At 49.6% G+C, this 14,831-nt stretch overlaps 1 protein-coding gene across 3 annotated transcripts in view; it reads left to right on the top strand.

Annotated features, from left to right (window-relative positions):
* PLEKHM1 (pleckstrin homology and RUN domain containing M1) overlaps nucleotides 1–14,831 on the top strand; it is a 55,492-nt gene that overhangs the window by 29,912 nt on the left and 10,749 nt on the right. For all 3 annotated transcript variants that reach the window (XR_015147515.1, XM_086357222.1, XM_086357223.1), the window contains 3 exons: nucleotides 5,186–5,450; nucleotides 8,819–9,739; nucleotides 12,175–12,320. Coding sequence is in view for 2 of the 3 variants with exons in the window: in XM_086357222.1 (XP_086213348.1) it covers nucleotides 5,186–5,450; nucleotides 8,819–9,739; nucleotides 12,175–12,320 (1,332 nt within the window). In the remaining variant the exon portion in view is untranslated. The remainder of the gene's footprint in view (nucleotides 1–5,185; nucleotides 5,451–8,818; nucleotides 9,740–12,174; nucleotides 12,321–14,831) is intronic.

Below are 14,831 nucleotides of genomic sequence, written 5' to 3' on the forward strand. Positions count from 1 at the left end.
GCAGATCATGTATCTGATATGGGCCTAGTACCCCGAACTTAGAAAGAAACCTTGCAACTTGTATTTACTTCCTAGGGCTTCTTGTGAGAATTAAATGAATTAATATATATCAAGCTTTTAGTCCAGTTCCTGGCTCCAAGCGTTAGCTTTCATCATCCTCCTCATCATTATTTTTTAAATAGACTTTTTAAAATATCTTAAAATTTTTTTTTCAACTTTATTGAGTATAATTTACAAAGTTGTAAGATATTTATAGTATTTTTGTGATGGTTTGATATATGATTGATTATTCTGTGAACGGAGAAGGCAATGGCACCCCACTCCAGTACTCTTGCCTGGAAAATCCATGGACAGAGGAGCCTGGTAGGCTGCAGTCCATGGGGTCGCTAAGAGTTGGGCACGACTGAGCCACTTCACTTTCACTTTCATGCATTGGAGAAGGAAATGGCAACCCACTCCAGTGTTCTTGCCTGGAGAATCCCAGGGACGGGGGAGCCTGGTGGGCTGCCCGTCTATGGGGTCGCACAGAGTCAGACACGACTGAATCGACTTAGCAGCAGCAGCAGCTTCTGTAACAAAGGACTATACACTGGATGGCCTGCAAACACAGAAATGTATTATAGTGGTCACCCCTGATCCACAGGGATATGTGCTAAGATCCCCAGTGGATGCCTGAAACTGGATAGTACCAAACCCTACATATACTATATTTTTTCCCATACACACATACCAATGATAAAGTTTCATTTATAAATTCGGCACAGTAAGGGCCATCCCTAGTGGTCCAGTGCTTAGGATTTCACCTTCCAACACAGCGGGTGCAGGTTCAATCCCTGGTTGGGAGGCTAAGGTCCCACATGCCTGGTGACCAAAAAATCAAAACAGAAAACAGAAGCAATATTGTAACAAACTCAATAAAAACTCTGAAAACGGTCCACATCAAAAAATCTATTAAAAAAATTAGGCACAGTAAAAGATGAACAATAATAAAATAGAGCAGGTATAACAGTGTTCTGTAATAAAAGTTACGTGAATGTGACCTCTCAGCCCCCCGAATATCTTACTATACCAATGTAATGCCTTTTCCATCTTAACTTTAAGCACTTATTCATGTGCTGTGGGTATAGCTTCTGTAGTTTGAGGTGCAGCAACAAAGCTGGCACAAATTTATTTTTCCTTCTTCATAATCTCACAGATAGAAGACCCTTTCTTACCGTACATCTTAACAACTTTTGAATATCCTTTATTTCTTTCCTTATTTAGTCAAGAACTTTTACTGTGTTACTTAAAGAAAGCACTTTACGGCTTCTCTGGCAGATCCGAATTGCCAGCATCACTCATCTTGTGCTTTGGGGCCCTTATTAAGTAAATCAGGGTTCCATGAACACAAGCAGTGTGATACCACGGTGGACGATCTGATAACCAAGAGGGCTACTAATGAAGTGACTGATAGTGGGATAAAGGGGTGATTCACGTCCCAGGCAGGATGGAGAAGGACGATGAGAGGTTTCATTACACTACTCAGAAGGGTCACAGTGCAAAACTTGTGAATGGTTTATTTCTGGAATTTGCCACTTAATGGCAAATTAAGTTGGCTGTGGGTAACTGAAACCATAGATAAGGGGCAACTGGTGTATCTGATGGTTCTGGAGGCCAGAAGTGCACGGTCCAGATGCTGGCAGGGTTGGTTCCTTCAGGAGATTCTGAGGAAGAATCTGTTCCACGCCTTTCTCTCAGCCTGTAGTGTCGCCAGCAGCCCTGGGCACTCCCCGGCTTGTAGACACATCACTGCAGGCCCTGCCCCTGTCACCACACGGGGCTCTCCCTCTGGATCTCTGGCTTGGCTCGGTGTTCTCTGCGTGTTCTCTTTTCTCCTCTTATAAGTAGATCGGTCACATTGGGTGAAGGGCCCACTGTACCCCAGTATGACCTCATCTTAACACATTTGCAACAACTCTACTTTCCAGATAAGGTCACATTCTAAGGTACTGGGGGGTAGGATTCCAGCATATCTTTTGCAGGGTTGTCGGGGGGACACACACAGTTCAACCCATAACACGACAAAAGAACAAATAAACCAATTTGAAAATCGGCAAAGGATTTGAATAGACCTTTCTCCAGAGAAAATATACAAATGACCAATAAGCATATGAAAACATGCCCAGTGTTTTTAGACATCAGAGAAATGCAAATAAAAAGCATAAGTGTGCACTGCATATTATAGCCATACACTCATCTGACTATAATCAAAAATACAGATAATAATGATGGAGAGGATGTGGAAAAATTGGAACCCTCATACATTGCTGGTGGGAAGGTCAAATAGTACAGCCACTTAGGAAAACAGCTTGGAAATTCCTCAAATGTTAGACGTAGTTATCATCAGTTGAGTTCAGTTGCTTAGTTGTGTCCAGCTGTTTGTGACCCCATGGACTGCAGCATGCCAGGCTTCCCTGTCCATCACCAACTCCCAGAGTGTGCTCAAACTCATGTCCATTGAGTCTGTGATGCCATCCAACCATCCCATCCTCTGTCATCCCCTTCTCCTCCCGCCTTCAATCTTTCCTAGCATCAGGGTCTTTTCTAATGAGTCAGTTCTTCACATCAGATGGCCAAAGTATTGGAGCTTCAGCATCAATCCTTCCAATGAATATTCAGGATTGATTTCCTTCAGGGTTGACTGGTTGGATCTCCTTGCAGTCCAAGGGACTCTCAAGAGTCTCCTCCAACACCACAGTTCAAAAGCATTAATTCTTCGGCACTCAGCTTTCTTGCTTTCTTTATGGTCCAACTCTCACATCCATACACGGCTACTGGAAAAACCATAGCTTTGACTAGACGGACCTTTGTTGGCAAAGTAATGTCTCTGCTTTTTAATATGCTGTCTAGGTTGGTCATAGCTTTTCTTTCAAGGAGCAAGCGTCTTTTTTATTTCATGGCTGCAGTCATCATCTGCAGTGATTTTGCAGCCCAAGAAAATAAAATCTCTCACTGTTTCCACTGTTTCCCCATCTATTTGCTAGAAAGTGATGGGACCAGGTGCCATGATCTTCATTTTTTGAATGCTGAGTTTTAAGTCAGCATTTTCACTGTCTTTCACTTTCAAAAAGAGGCTTTTTTAGTTCCTCTTAGCTTTCTGCCATAAGGGTGGTGTCATCTGCATATCTGAGGTTATTGATATCAGCAATCCTGATTCCAGTTTGTGCTTCACCCAGCCCAGCGTTTCTCATGATGTACTCTGCATATAAGTTAAATAAGCAGGGTGACAATATACAGCCTTGACGTACTCCTTTCCCGATTTGGAACCAGTCTGTTGTTCCATGTCCGGTTCTAACTGTTGCTTCTTGACCTGTATACAGGTTTCTCAGGAGGCAGGTAAGATGGTCTGGTATTTCCGTGTCTTGAAGAATTTTTCACAGTTTGTTGTGATGCACACAGTCAAAGGCTTAGCATAATCAATGAAGCAGATGTTTTTCTGGAATTCTTTTGCTTTTTCTATGATCCAACAGATGTTGGCAATTTGATCTCTGGTTCCTCTGCCTTTTCTAAATCCAGCTTGAACACCTGGAAGTTCTCAGTTCACGTACTGTTGGAGCCTGGCTTGGAGAATTTTGAGCATTACTTTACTAGTGTGTGAGATGAGTGCAATTGTGCGGTAGTTTGAGCATTCTTTGGCATTGCCTTTCTTTGGGGTTGGAATGAAAACTGACCTTTTCCAGTCCTGTGGCCACTGCTGAGTTTTCCAAATTTGCCGGCATATTGAGTGCAGCACTTTCACACATCATCTTTTAGGATTTGAACTAACTCAGCTGGAATTCCATCACCTCCACTAGCTTTGTTTGTAGTGATGCTTCCTAAGGCCCAGTTGACTTCGTATTCCAGGATGTCTGGCTGTAGGTGAGTGATCACACCATCATGGTCATCTGGGTCATTGAGATCTTTTTTGTTATTATATTATCCATCAATTCCACTCCTAGGTGTGTACCAAGAGAATAGAAAACATGCATCCACAGAAAAACTTATACATCAAGGTTCTCTGCAGCATTATTCATAATTGCCAAAAAGCAGAAAACTACTCATATGTCCATCCTCTGAGGAGTGGATATATAAAACATGATAAATCCATAATTGGAATATTAATTGGTAATAAAAAGGAATGAAGTAATGATACATGCCAGGACATGGATAAACCTTGAAAACATCATGCTAAGGGAAAGAAACCAGTTTCAAAAGACCACATGTTGTTAAATTTCGTTTATACATATTCAAAATGGGCAAACCCAAGGAAACAGAGGGGGTTTCCCAGGTGGTGCAGGGGTAAAGAATCTGTCTGTGATGCAGAGACACAAGAAAGGTGAGTTTGATCCCTGGGTTAGGAAGATTCCCTGGAGGAGGAAATGGCAAGCCACTGCAGTATTCTTGCCTGGAGAATCCCATGGACAGAGGAGCCTGGCAGGCTACAGTCCATGGGGTCACAAAGAGTTGGACACAACCGAGTCCTCACACATGGAAACAGAAAGTAGATTACTGACTGCCTAGAACTGGAGTGGTTGAGGGTAAACAGGGAGTGGCTGCTGATGGGGCTTCCTTATGGAACAATGAAAATGTTCTAAACATAGATTGTGCTGATGGTTGCACAACTCCATGAATATGCTGCTGCTGCTGCTGCTAAGTCGCTTCAATCGTGTCCGACTCTGTGCGACCCCATAGATGGCAGCCCACCAGGCTCCCCTGTCCCTGGGATTCTCCAGGCAAGAACACTGGAGTGGGTTGCCATTTCCTTCTCCAATGCATGAAAGTGAAAAGTGAAAGTGAAGTCGCTCAGTTGTGTCCAACTCCTAGCGACCTCATGGACTGCAGCCCACCAGGGCCCTCCGTCCATGGGATTTTCCAGGCAAGAGAACTGGAGTGGGGTGCCATTGCCTTCTCCGATGAATATGCTAAAACTACCGAATTACACACTTTTTTTTTTTTTTTTTTTGGTCACATCATGCTAGATCTTAGTTCCCCAATCAGGGATGGAACCCACTCCCCCTGCAGTGGAAGGGCAGGGTCGTAACCACTGGACTTCCAGGGAAGTCCCTGAATTATACACTTTAAATGGTTTAATCTTATGGTGTGAATCGTGTCTCAATAAAGGTGTTTTTAAAAACAAACGAACCTGCCTTTCCTTCTTTCCCAATAGAAAAGCAAGAGCTGGATCTCAGAAGATGACTTCTACCGGCCTCCCCGGGAACAGCCCAGACAGAGTCCTTCTGATGCTGCCACAGCTTCTCCCAGAGAGATTCCTGAGTCAAGGCCTGGCCTCCTTGTGCAAGAACCAAGACGAAGCTGCTCCATGGAGGCCTTAGACAAAGCTTGCGCACCTTCCCCAGGAAGCGGGAGAAGCAGGGCCGCCCTGCCGCCACCGGAACACAGGAACTTCAGGGTGGTGCATCGACGGCAGATGGGTAGGCAGCTTTGCGGGCTTCCGGTGCCGCACTGCGCATGAGCAGTGCCTTTCGGACAGCAGTTCTTTTGCGTTACTGATTGGGTGGTATCTTCTCCCAAGAAAAACCTCATCCCAAAATGTAATAAGGAGCACCCTTGCAGAGTAATTCAGGAAGGCATTTCGGGAAGAGTACTGTATTTTCTCATAAAATCTTTTTTTTAATTTTTATTGGAATATAGTTGATTTACTATGCCGTGTTAGTTTCAGGTGTACCGCAAAGTGAATCAGCCACACAGATACATCCACTCTCAAACTCTTAAGACAGTAATGCTCAAAACTGCCTGCAGAGTACACGAGTACTGTTTCATACATGAGAATGGAAAATAACTTCCCTGAAACTCTCCTGTAAATCTTAATGATTATCCATAGATTATATGTAAGATACATAAAATAATCTTAGGAGTATGACCCCAGAAGGAAAGCCCCGCCCGCCTCTTGAAGGCTCAGATGTTCCAGCTGCTCCTCCCTAAGGCCCTTCTCGCAGATGGTTTATTTAGCAGCTCTGGTGGGGTTTTCAGATCTGCCGTTTGTTCAGTGTCCTCTGTGTGCAGTTCACAAGGAGGCCAGCTCGACCTCCACATCCTATGAAATTCCGTAAAGCATTGAACAACCATAACCTAATTTTTCTGTAACCCTCAGAAACAAACAAATGTGCAAGTGTGTGCTAGGGTCAGTCTGTTTGTCGCCTCATTCTCTGTTTGCAGTGACCCAGCAGCAATGGCACCCCACTCCAGTGCTCTTGCCTGGAAAATTCCACGGACGGAGGAGCCTGGTAGGCTGCGGTCCATGGGGTCGCTAGGAGTCAGACACTAAGAGTCGGACTGAGTGACTTCACTTTCACTTTTCACTTTCACGCATTGGAGAAAGAAATGGCAACCCACTCCAGTGTTCTTGCCTGGAGAATCCCAGGGACGGCGGAGCCTGGTGGTCTGCCGTCTATGGGGTCGCACAGAGTCGGACATGACTGAAGCGACTTAGCAGCAGCAGCAGCAGCAGCAGAGGATGCTGGCTGGGTTTCTGGGGCCCTGGTTCAGGGAGTCTGGGCACAGCCCTGGTTTCCATGCCACCTCCTCTTAGGTTGTTCTTTCAGCGCATGTGATGGTTACAACCATACCAGAGAAGGTGTGCTTTATGCCTGTATCATCAGGTACCCAGAAGGATAGGAAGACCCTACACAATGATTTGAAATCTCTAAGGCTAGTCCAAGCTGGGAGAGAGAATTGTGTGTCCTTTGGACCCCCTTGTTCAGGAAGATGGCTAGCCCCCAGGGATCAGGGAGCCTTGGGCTGTGTGTGGTACACACACTCCCTACTCAACAGATACTTATTGGGCACCTGCGATGTGCCAGGTGCTATTCTAGGTGCTGGGGACACAACAGGAAACCAGGCCAGGTCCTTATCTTCATGGGAGTTGTATTCTAGTGTGAGAGACAGGAAATAAGCAGATGAACAAGTAAACATATAGTGGGGCGGGTGATCATTCCTGTGGGGAATAGTAAACTGGGAGGTGGGCAGGGTACTGTTTCATAAAGGATGGCCAGGGACTTCCCTCATGGTCCAATGGTTAAGACTCCACACTTTGACTGCTGGGGCCCACGTTCAATCCCTGTTCAGGGAATGAAGATCCTGCAAGCTGCACAGCACGGCCAGAAAGTGAATAAATAAAGGCTGGCCAAGGGAGGCCTCACAAATTAGGTGACATTTGAGGAGACTGGAAAGGTGGGGAGAGAGGCACAAGGCGATCGTTGTATTTCAAGCAGGGAGAACGTGTGCAAAGGCCCTGCGACAGGAACATGCTTGATGTGTCCAGTAAGCAGCAGAGACCAGAGTAGCTGGAACAGAGGAGATGGGAAGGGGGTGGCTAGAGATGAGGTCAGAGTGATGGGGGGCCTCGTGGGCCACAGTAAGGACGTTGGCTTTTGCTCTGAGAGAGACGTGATCTGACTCTGGGGACTCTCCAGGGGAGTCATCCTGGCTCATTTCTTGAGGGGCTTCAGGGGGACATAGACCAGTCAGGAGGCCACAGCCATAAGCCCAGCCAGAAATGATGGTGGACCAAGCCCCTGTGAGAGTGGTGGAGGCGGTGAGAAGTGGAGAAAGGCTCTGGGTATACCAAGAGGATTTGCTGATAGATTAGATGTGGGGTGTGAAAGGAAAAAAAAAAATCAAGGATAGCTCCCAAGTTTTTGGCCCAAGCATCTGGGAGGATGAAGTTTGCCATTTTACTAGACGAAGAACATCAGGAGAGAAGTGGGTTTGGAGTGGGAGAATCAGGAACATGTTTTTGGACGTGTCAACTTTGAGAAGCCTATTAGACATACACGGAGCAGATGGAGATTGGAATCTAAAGCTCAAGGGCGAGGTCCAGGCTGGAGATGAAAACTGAGGAGTTGTTGGCATAAAGCCCCAAGACCAGGGAAGACCAGCTTGGAAAAGTGGGTATTAGTAGAGAAGAGAACCAGGGCCAAGCCCAGGGCCTCCATGAAGAGGCCAGTGAGAGGAGGGAGCATCTGGGAGACAGGAGAGGGGGACCAGTGCTGGCAGAGAAGACCCCAGGAAAGGGGGGCTCTGCTGTGTGCCGTGATGCTGATGGGCCAGGCCAGATGGGAACCAACGACTAGCCTTAGGACTTGGCAACAAGGAGGGCCTGGTAGCCTTGCCAAGGGCAGATTCTGTGGACTTGGGACAGAAGGCTGCTCGGAGGACGTTCAAGAAAGAATAGAAGGAGGGAGTCCCAGAGACATTCCCACGCCTCCTCAGGGGGGTTTCTGTAAAGGGGACAGAGACCCAGGGTGGTAATTAGAGATGTGAGTAGAGTCGAGAGATATTTTTAATGCTGGGAGAAATAACAGCGAGTTTGTGGGCTGATGGGAATGATCCAGGAGAGAGGGAGAAGACAGTGACGCAGGAGGGGCAGAAAAGATTGCTGGAGAGACGTCCTTGTCCTTGAGTAGGCGGGGTGGTGGTGGGGGGACCCCCTGCACAATTGCACAGATGGGAGGGTGGCCTCAGACAGAAGCACAGTCAGTTCATCCCCAGCGACGGGACTCAGAGTGTGGGTGCAGATGCTGGAAGGGGTGTAGTGAAGCGCACATGGAGGTGATTGTTGAAGTGCTTTTCTTTTCTCAGTGAAATTCAAGAATGCAGTCATCAGCTGGGGTGAGGGTAGGAGGGAGGCTCTCAAAATACGTTCCCATCCAGCCGGCGGTGGCCTATGTTCTCCGGGTGGTCACAGAGTCCACACCCACGACAGGACTCGGGCCCCGGATATTATCCAGGGTGGCGAAGGGGCAGACCTATCATCTAAAGCGCCTCTTTCTGCCTGCAGGGCTGTCCAACCCATTCCGGGGGCTCCTGAAGCTGGGCACAGTGGAGCGGCGGGGGGCCATGGGAATCTGGAAGGAATTCTTCTGCGAGCTCTCCCCACTGGAGTTGCGCCTCTTCCTCAGCGGCAAGGAGCGCACCTGCGTGGAGACCTGCTCACTGCTGCGCTGCGAGTCCGTGGGGCCGGCCCACAGCGACGGCCGCTTTGAGCTGCTCTTCTCTAGCAAGAAGCTGACCCTGCGCGCCTCGTCCCGGGATGAAGCCGAGGACTGGCTGGACCGGGTGCGCGAGGTGCTGCAGAAGTGCCGGCCCCTACAGGAGGACGACTGGGTGACCATCCAGTACCCAGAGGAGCCCGAGGACCCCCCAGAGGTCCCCCAGGGTGGCCACCCCGCCCCCTTGGACCTGCACATAGAGGCTGAAACCCCCCAGGGCCTGCAGTTCAACTGGTCCTTCTCCCAGGTGCCTGAGCCCAACGCTATCAAAGAGTCCCTTCTCTACCTGTACACGGACCGCACGTGGACGCCCTACATCTTCTCCCTGTCCTTGGAGTCCCTCAAGTGCTTCCGCGTGAGAAACAACGAGAAGATGTTAAGTGACAGCCACGGAGTCGAGACCATCCGCGATATCCTGCCGGACACGAGCCTCGGGGGCCCAGCCTTCTTCAAAATCATTACGGCCAAGGCCATCCTGAAGCTGCAGGCCGGGAATGCCGAGGAGGCTGCCCTGTGGAGGGACGTGCTACGCAAGGTCCTGGCGTCCTACCTGGAGACGGCCGAGGAGGCGGTGACCCTCGGTGGCAGTCTGGATGAAAGCTGTCAGGAGGTGCTGAAGTTTGCCACGCGGGAGAACGGCTTCCTGTTGCAGTACCTGGTGGCCATCCCCACAGAGAAAGGCCTCGACTCCCAGGGCTGCTTCTGTGCAGGTGCTGACTCCCTGTCCCCCACCTCCAGCCTGCCCGCACTGGGGTTCCTGCTCTAGGCTCTGCACTCCTTCCTGCTCCCCACAGGCGCCCCCATACTTCCTCGGGGATGTTGCAGCAAATTAGGCTGTTCCATGATCATATTATATTCTTCTGGAGCCAGGGCTTCAAATATTTTTGCAAGCTTTTACAAGTGTGCACAGGTATTTAATTACAAAAATAGGCTCATACTACTTACTGGCCAACAGAACTTTCTGTGACGATGACAATGTTCTAGAATCTGTGCCATCCAGTAGCGTAGCTACAAGCCACGTGTGGCTACTGCATATTTCGTGTGGCTTCCTGGTGTGGAAGGAAGTGAATTTTCATTTGGCTTTAATAATGTGTGTGTGTGCATGCTCAGTCGTGTCTGACTCTTTGCAGTCCCGTGGACTGCAACCCGCCAGGCTCCTCTGTCCATGGAATTTTCCAGGCAAGAATACTGGAGTAGGGTGCCATTTCCTCCTCCAGGGGATCTTCTCGACCCAGGGGCTTCTTCGACCCCATGGCTCCTGGGTCTCCCGCACTGGCAGGCGGATTTTTTACCACTGAGCCACCTGGGAAATCCTTTTTAATAATATATTTAAATGGGCACCTGTGGCTTGTGGCCACGATTTTAGACAGCTCAGCTATATCTATTGTTCTGCAGCTTGGCTTTAATCCAGTTAGGAATATGTTAGCACATTCTTCTGCGTCAGTATATCTGCTGTGTCATTAGCATCATCAGATCCAGTCCTCCCATGCCAGGCACTGGGCCAGATGCTTTCTTTGGATTGTCTCATTTAATCCTGACAACAACCCCGTTGGGATTTGTCTCTATTTATAGCTGAGGAAACTGAGTCACAGGACTGGTGAGTCCTGTCCCAGGTTCACACAGCGAGCGATGGTGGAGCCGGAAGAGGACTTAGTGGCCCCAGAACCTGTGCTCTTAGCCAGGCACCCACAGGGCCTCTCCACTCCCGTGCTTTCAAGGTTGCATGATACTCCCTTGCTCACATCCCATTTCTAGGTCTTCTCCTCAGTCCAGACACCCATTTCCTTCAGCCTGGGCCTTTCAGCTGAACTGTGAGGAGGTGGCCCTGCTGCACGGGGAGACGCAGCTGTGCGCCGTCTAGGAGCCGTCCCGTCAGGGTGGAGCATGTGGGACTGGAGGGGAAAGCCTGCTTCAAGCATCTGAAGGAAGTGGTCTGTGGTTGGTCCCCCTCCTCCTTCCACCCCCGGAGGATGGAGAAGCTATGCAGAGCAGAGCTTCTTGCAGAAAAAAGTCTTCAAGCCCCTGTTCACCCCTTGCCCTCCTCCCCCACCTGCCAGCCCCTAACACTCACACTTTGCCCTTTAACCCACGGGCTCCAGGTTCAGAGAGGAGGCCAGGCCCCCAGGGCTAGGAGGAGGGCTTCCCCACTGGGGATGTGGATGCTAGCAGGCAGCTTTCCCCACACCTGCCACCATTATCCCTCCCACCCCCACCAGCCCCAAGCCAGCCAGACTGAAACTGGGGAGCTTGGGCCTTCTTTCTGCCCACAGAGCTCTGTGGCCAGGCCACCAGCCTCTGACATCTGGCTTATATCTCATAGTTTACTTTCAAAACCTCATTTAAACTTTGTAATAACCCCACAAAGTAGCAAATAGTAGCTGAATTGGAACCTTGCAAAAATTCAGTGAGGGTCAGAATGAGACAGCGCATACACCAAGGAACCAGCCCTTCTAATCTCCAGGAGGCTGAAGGGACACCCCCTGGCCCTGTAGGAGGCAGGGCCTGTGCTCAGGATTTGAGCCCTGCCTCTGGTGCCCTGGGCACACCCTACTTTGATCCCTTCTGTCCCCTGCTTTGGGGGACTCCAGCAGAGGGACTGAAGCTGGGCCCTGTGCCCCATCCCGAGGTAACAGGCCCTGGCTTCAGGCCATGTCCACCACCTCTACGTCCAGCCCCATGTCCCCAGCTCCCTGCCGAGACTTTGACTCCCTGCTTCCATTTTTGGGCCCCAGTGGAGGGGTGAGCTTAGCGGAGGCTGGGATTGGTGGACAAGCCATGGAAACATTGAACAGAGGCAGTTAGGAATAAGAGAACGCGGGCTCTGCTCCAACCTGACCCAAACTTGACTCCAGCTGTGCACCCATTCGTGGTGTGAGTGAGCAGGTTTCCTAACCTCTCTGTGCATCAGTTTCTTCAGCTGGGAAACAGTGACAATAATTCTTAGTGTTTTGTCATAAAGGTTAATTACCAGAGTTGATTCTGATTGGTGGGAATATGAATGGCGGTTGTTTTTATCTTCATGCTCTCCTTTCTAATCGGGCCGCGTTCCCTAGCTAGCAGGCCCTTTGCCTCGGCAGCTCCTGTGTTGCTCAGGAGCTGACTCTGGCCCCAATGCTGCTCACCCTCCCCCTGTTCCTCTCCGCAGGCTGTTCCCGGCAGATCGGCTTCTCATTTGTGCGACCCAAGCTCTGTGCCTTCTCTGGCCTCTATTACTGTGACATCTGCCATCAAGACGATGTCTCAGTGATCCCGGCCAGGATCATCCACAACTGGGACCTCACCAAGCGCCTGGTAAGTCTTGAGCCCAGCCTGTCATAGCCATACAGCGCTGCTGAGTGACAGAGAAGGGCTCGCTCCTCTTTGCTGCTGCCATTCATATGTTTGGGGGAGTTTGGCTCTAGAGAAGCCAGGGTCACTAGTTTAGGCTCCATGATGTGGGGGAGCTGACCAAGAAAGTAATTTGGTGCTGGTCTACAGCCCCTGGGCAGAGCTCTGTCCATCCCTGCCTTGGTCCTCAGGTAGGAATCAGGATGGTTCACTGTAGTTCCCCATGGGCACAGATAAAACTGCTTAGAGCACCAGCATAGATAGATAGGCAGAAATAATAGAATAGATTAGATATAGAGGATGGATGGATGGGTTAGGTGGGTAGTTGCATGCATGGGTTGAAGGGTGGCTTGGTGGATGGATATGAATGGATGGATGGTAGATATGTGGATGGATGTATAGATGGGTGGATGGATGAACGTAGTTGGGTAGATAATGGATGGATGGATGGATGAATGGGCCAACCAGCTGCTACACTTCCCCTGGGAGCAGTCAACCTTTTCCAGGCATACAGGCGTCTACTTTTTGTTACATTTGGAATCATTCTGGGCTTATACTGCTTTATAACATGTTTGTTCAGTTAGTATTACATCTTAGATACTTTTTGATGTTCACCAAATGCTTTTAAATATGATGCATTCTGCAGTCTTTCAGATTTTCCTCTTCTTCAGCTGAGCTTATCTACTTACATAGCTGTGTTACCCTGAGCAAACTCTTCTGCTTCCCGTTTCCTTGTCCATGCTGCTGCTGCTGCTGCTAAGTCGCCTCAGTCGTGTCTGACTCTGTGCGACCCCGTAGACGGCAGCCCACCAGGCTCCTTGTCCGTGAAGGGGGGTTAATTACAGTGTCTGTCTCCGGGCAGTGAGGACTAAAGGAAACAGAACCCACCAGTCACTTAGATGGTGCCCCTTCCCTTTCCTAGGGCCTCACCTTCTGCCCCTAATTCATTCGGTCAGGGTCTGCCTCAAGAGGTGTGGACTCGGCTTTCTCCCAAAGGCACAGATTTCTGTTAAGACACAGAAACAGAGGAAACTTCTCTCAAGACCCAGGCCTGCCAGCCATGCTGTCTCTTCATATGTCCCCATCAGAGCCCAGAGAACATAATTCTCGGAACCTGTACCACCCTGGCCTCCACCCGCTGGGGATGGAAAACACCTGTTACCTTCACTTTGGTTCTCTTTCTCTTTTTTTGGCCGTGTTGCATATGGGATCTTAGTTTCCCCACCAGGGATCGAACCGGCACCCCCTGCATTGGAAGCACAGAATCTTCACCACTGGACCACATTAGCTTAGAGAAGTCCCAACATTAGCTTCACTTTGGCTTTTTATTGGTTACCTCATCCTCACCCCTGCCCTCGGTGTTATGTACTTAACTAACTACATGGAGAAAAGTAAACCTCAAGATGACCACAAGTACAAAGAACCCTCTGGTCATAAAACACCCTCAGCGTTTACAACGTCCAGATGCCTCTGTTGAGCCGTCTCCCTATTCACTGCTGTAATTTTGGTGCCACTTCCTTTTTCCAACTAGAAAATTCTAACAATTCCCTTGGCATACCTAAGGTCAGGAAGCATCCAACTCTCAAAGATGCTAGACCTGGGAAAGACAGGAAGGTTCAGAATAGAAAGTGGCAGGCTGGCAGGGTAGGGGCCCCTTGTCCACTGTCTGGCTGACCCACTTGTGCAAGGCCTGGCTGGCACTTGGCAGGATGTCAGCCCAAGCCTGGAGCTTCTCCCTTTGTCTGTCTCCTCCACAGCCGTGGGGGAGGAACAGTCCCAGGAGAGCTCAAAGCTCATGCCTGTCTGTGTACTTGGCAGTTTCCAGCGCGCATTCCTGCGTGTTATTTCATCTGGGCCTCACCCTAAGCCTGGGGCTGAGTTGTGGGACGGGCTGGGCAACAGCAGTCTGACCTGAGTCACTGACTCACCAGGCCTTTGCCAGTGGGATGCCTGTCGGCTGGGGGCTGGTTCCTCGGGGCTCTGGGAAATGGGGAAAGGTGGAGATACCAGTGAGGTGAGAAATGCTGGTTGAAGCCGGAAGAGCAGCCTTGGCCTAACAGTCTCCTCTGGCCCTGGCCCATCCCCCGGGGCCAGCGGACAGACGCTTGGACCACACAGGCACCCACAGAATCTGATGGCAACTCCCATTCACTGAGAAGCTGCTTACCTGGATTTTCTTTTAATTGAAACTCAATCCCATGCAGTAGGTGCTTGTATTTCCCCCATTTTACAGATGAGGAAACTGAATCACAGAGAGGTTAAGTAAGTTTCTTGAGGTCATACAGTTGAGAAGGGGTGGAGCCAGGATCCAAAGTCAGACTAAGCACTGCAGGGTGGTTGATGGTGGAGAACACCTCAGCTCCTCCATCCTTATCCTCCCCAAAGAGACTGCAGGGGAAGGGGCTTCTCTTTGTAAGTGAGGTGGCCAAGGATGCAGAGACAGCACTCAGTTCACACCTGGGCTCTGCTTTCTTT

Source organism: Bos grunniens, chromosome 19 (genome assembly GCF_055505025.1).
Source record: "Bos grunniens cultivar Pamir isolate PY7600 chromosome 19, Bosgru_T2T1.0, whole genome shotgun sequence".
Lineage (NCBI taxonomy): Eukaryota > Metazoa > Chordata > Mammalia > Artiodactyla > Bovidae > Bos > Bos grunniens.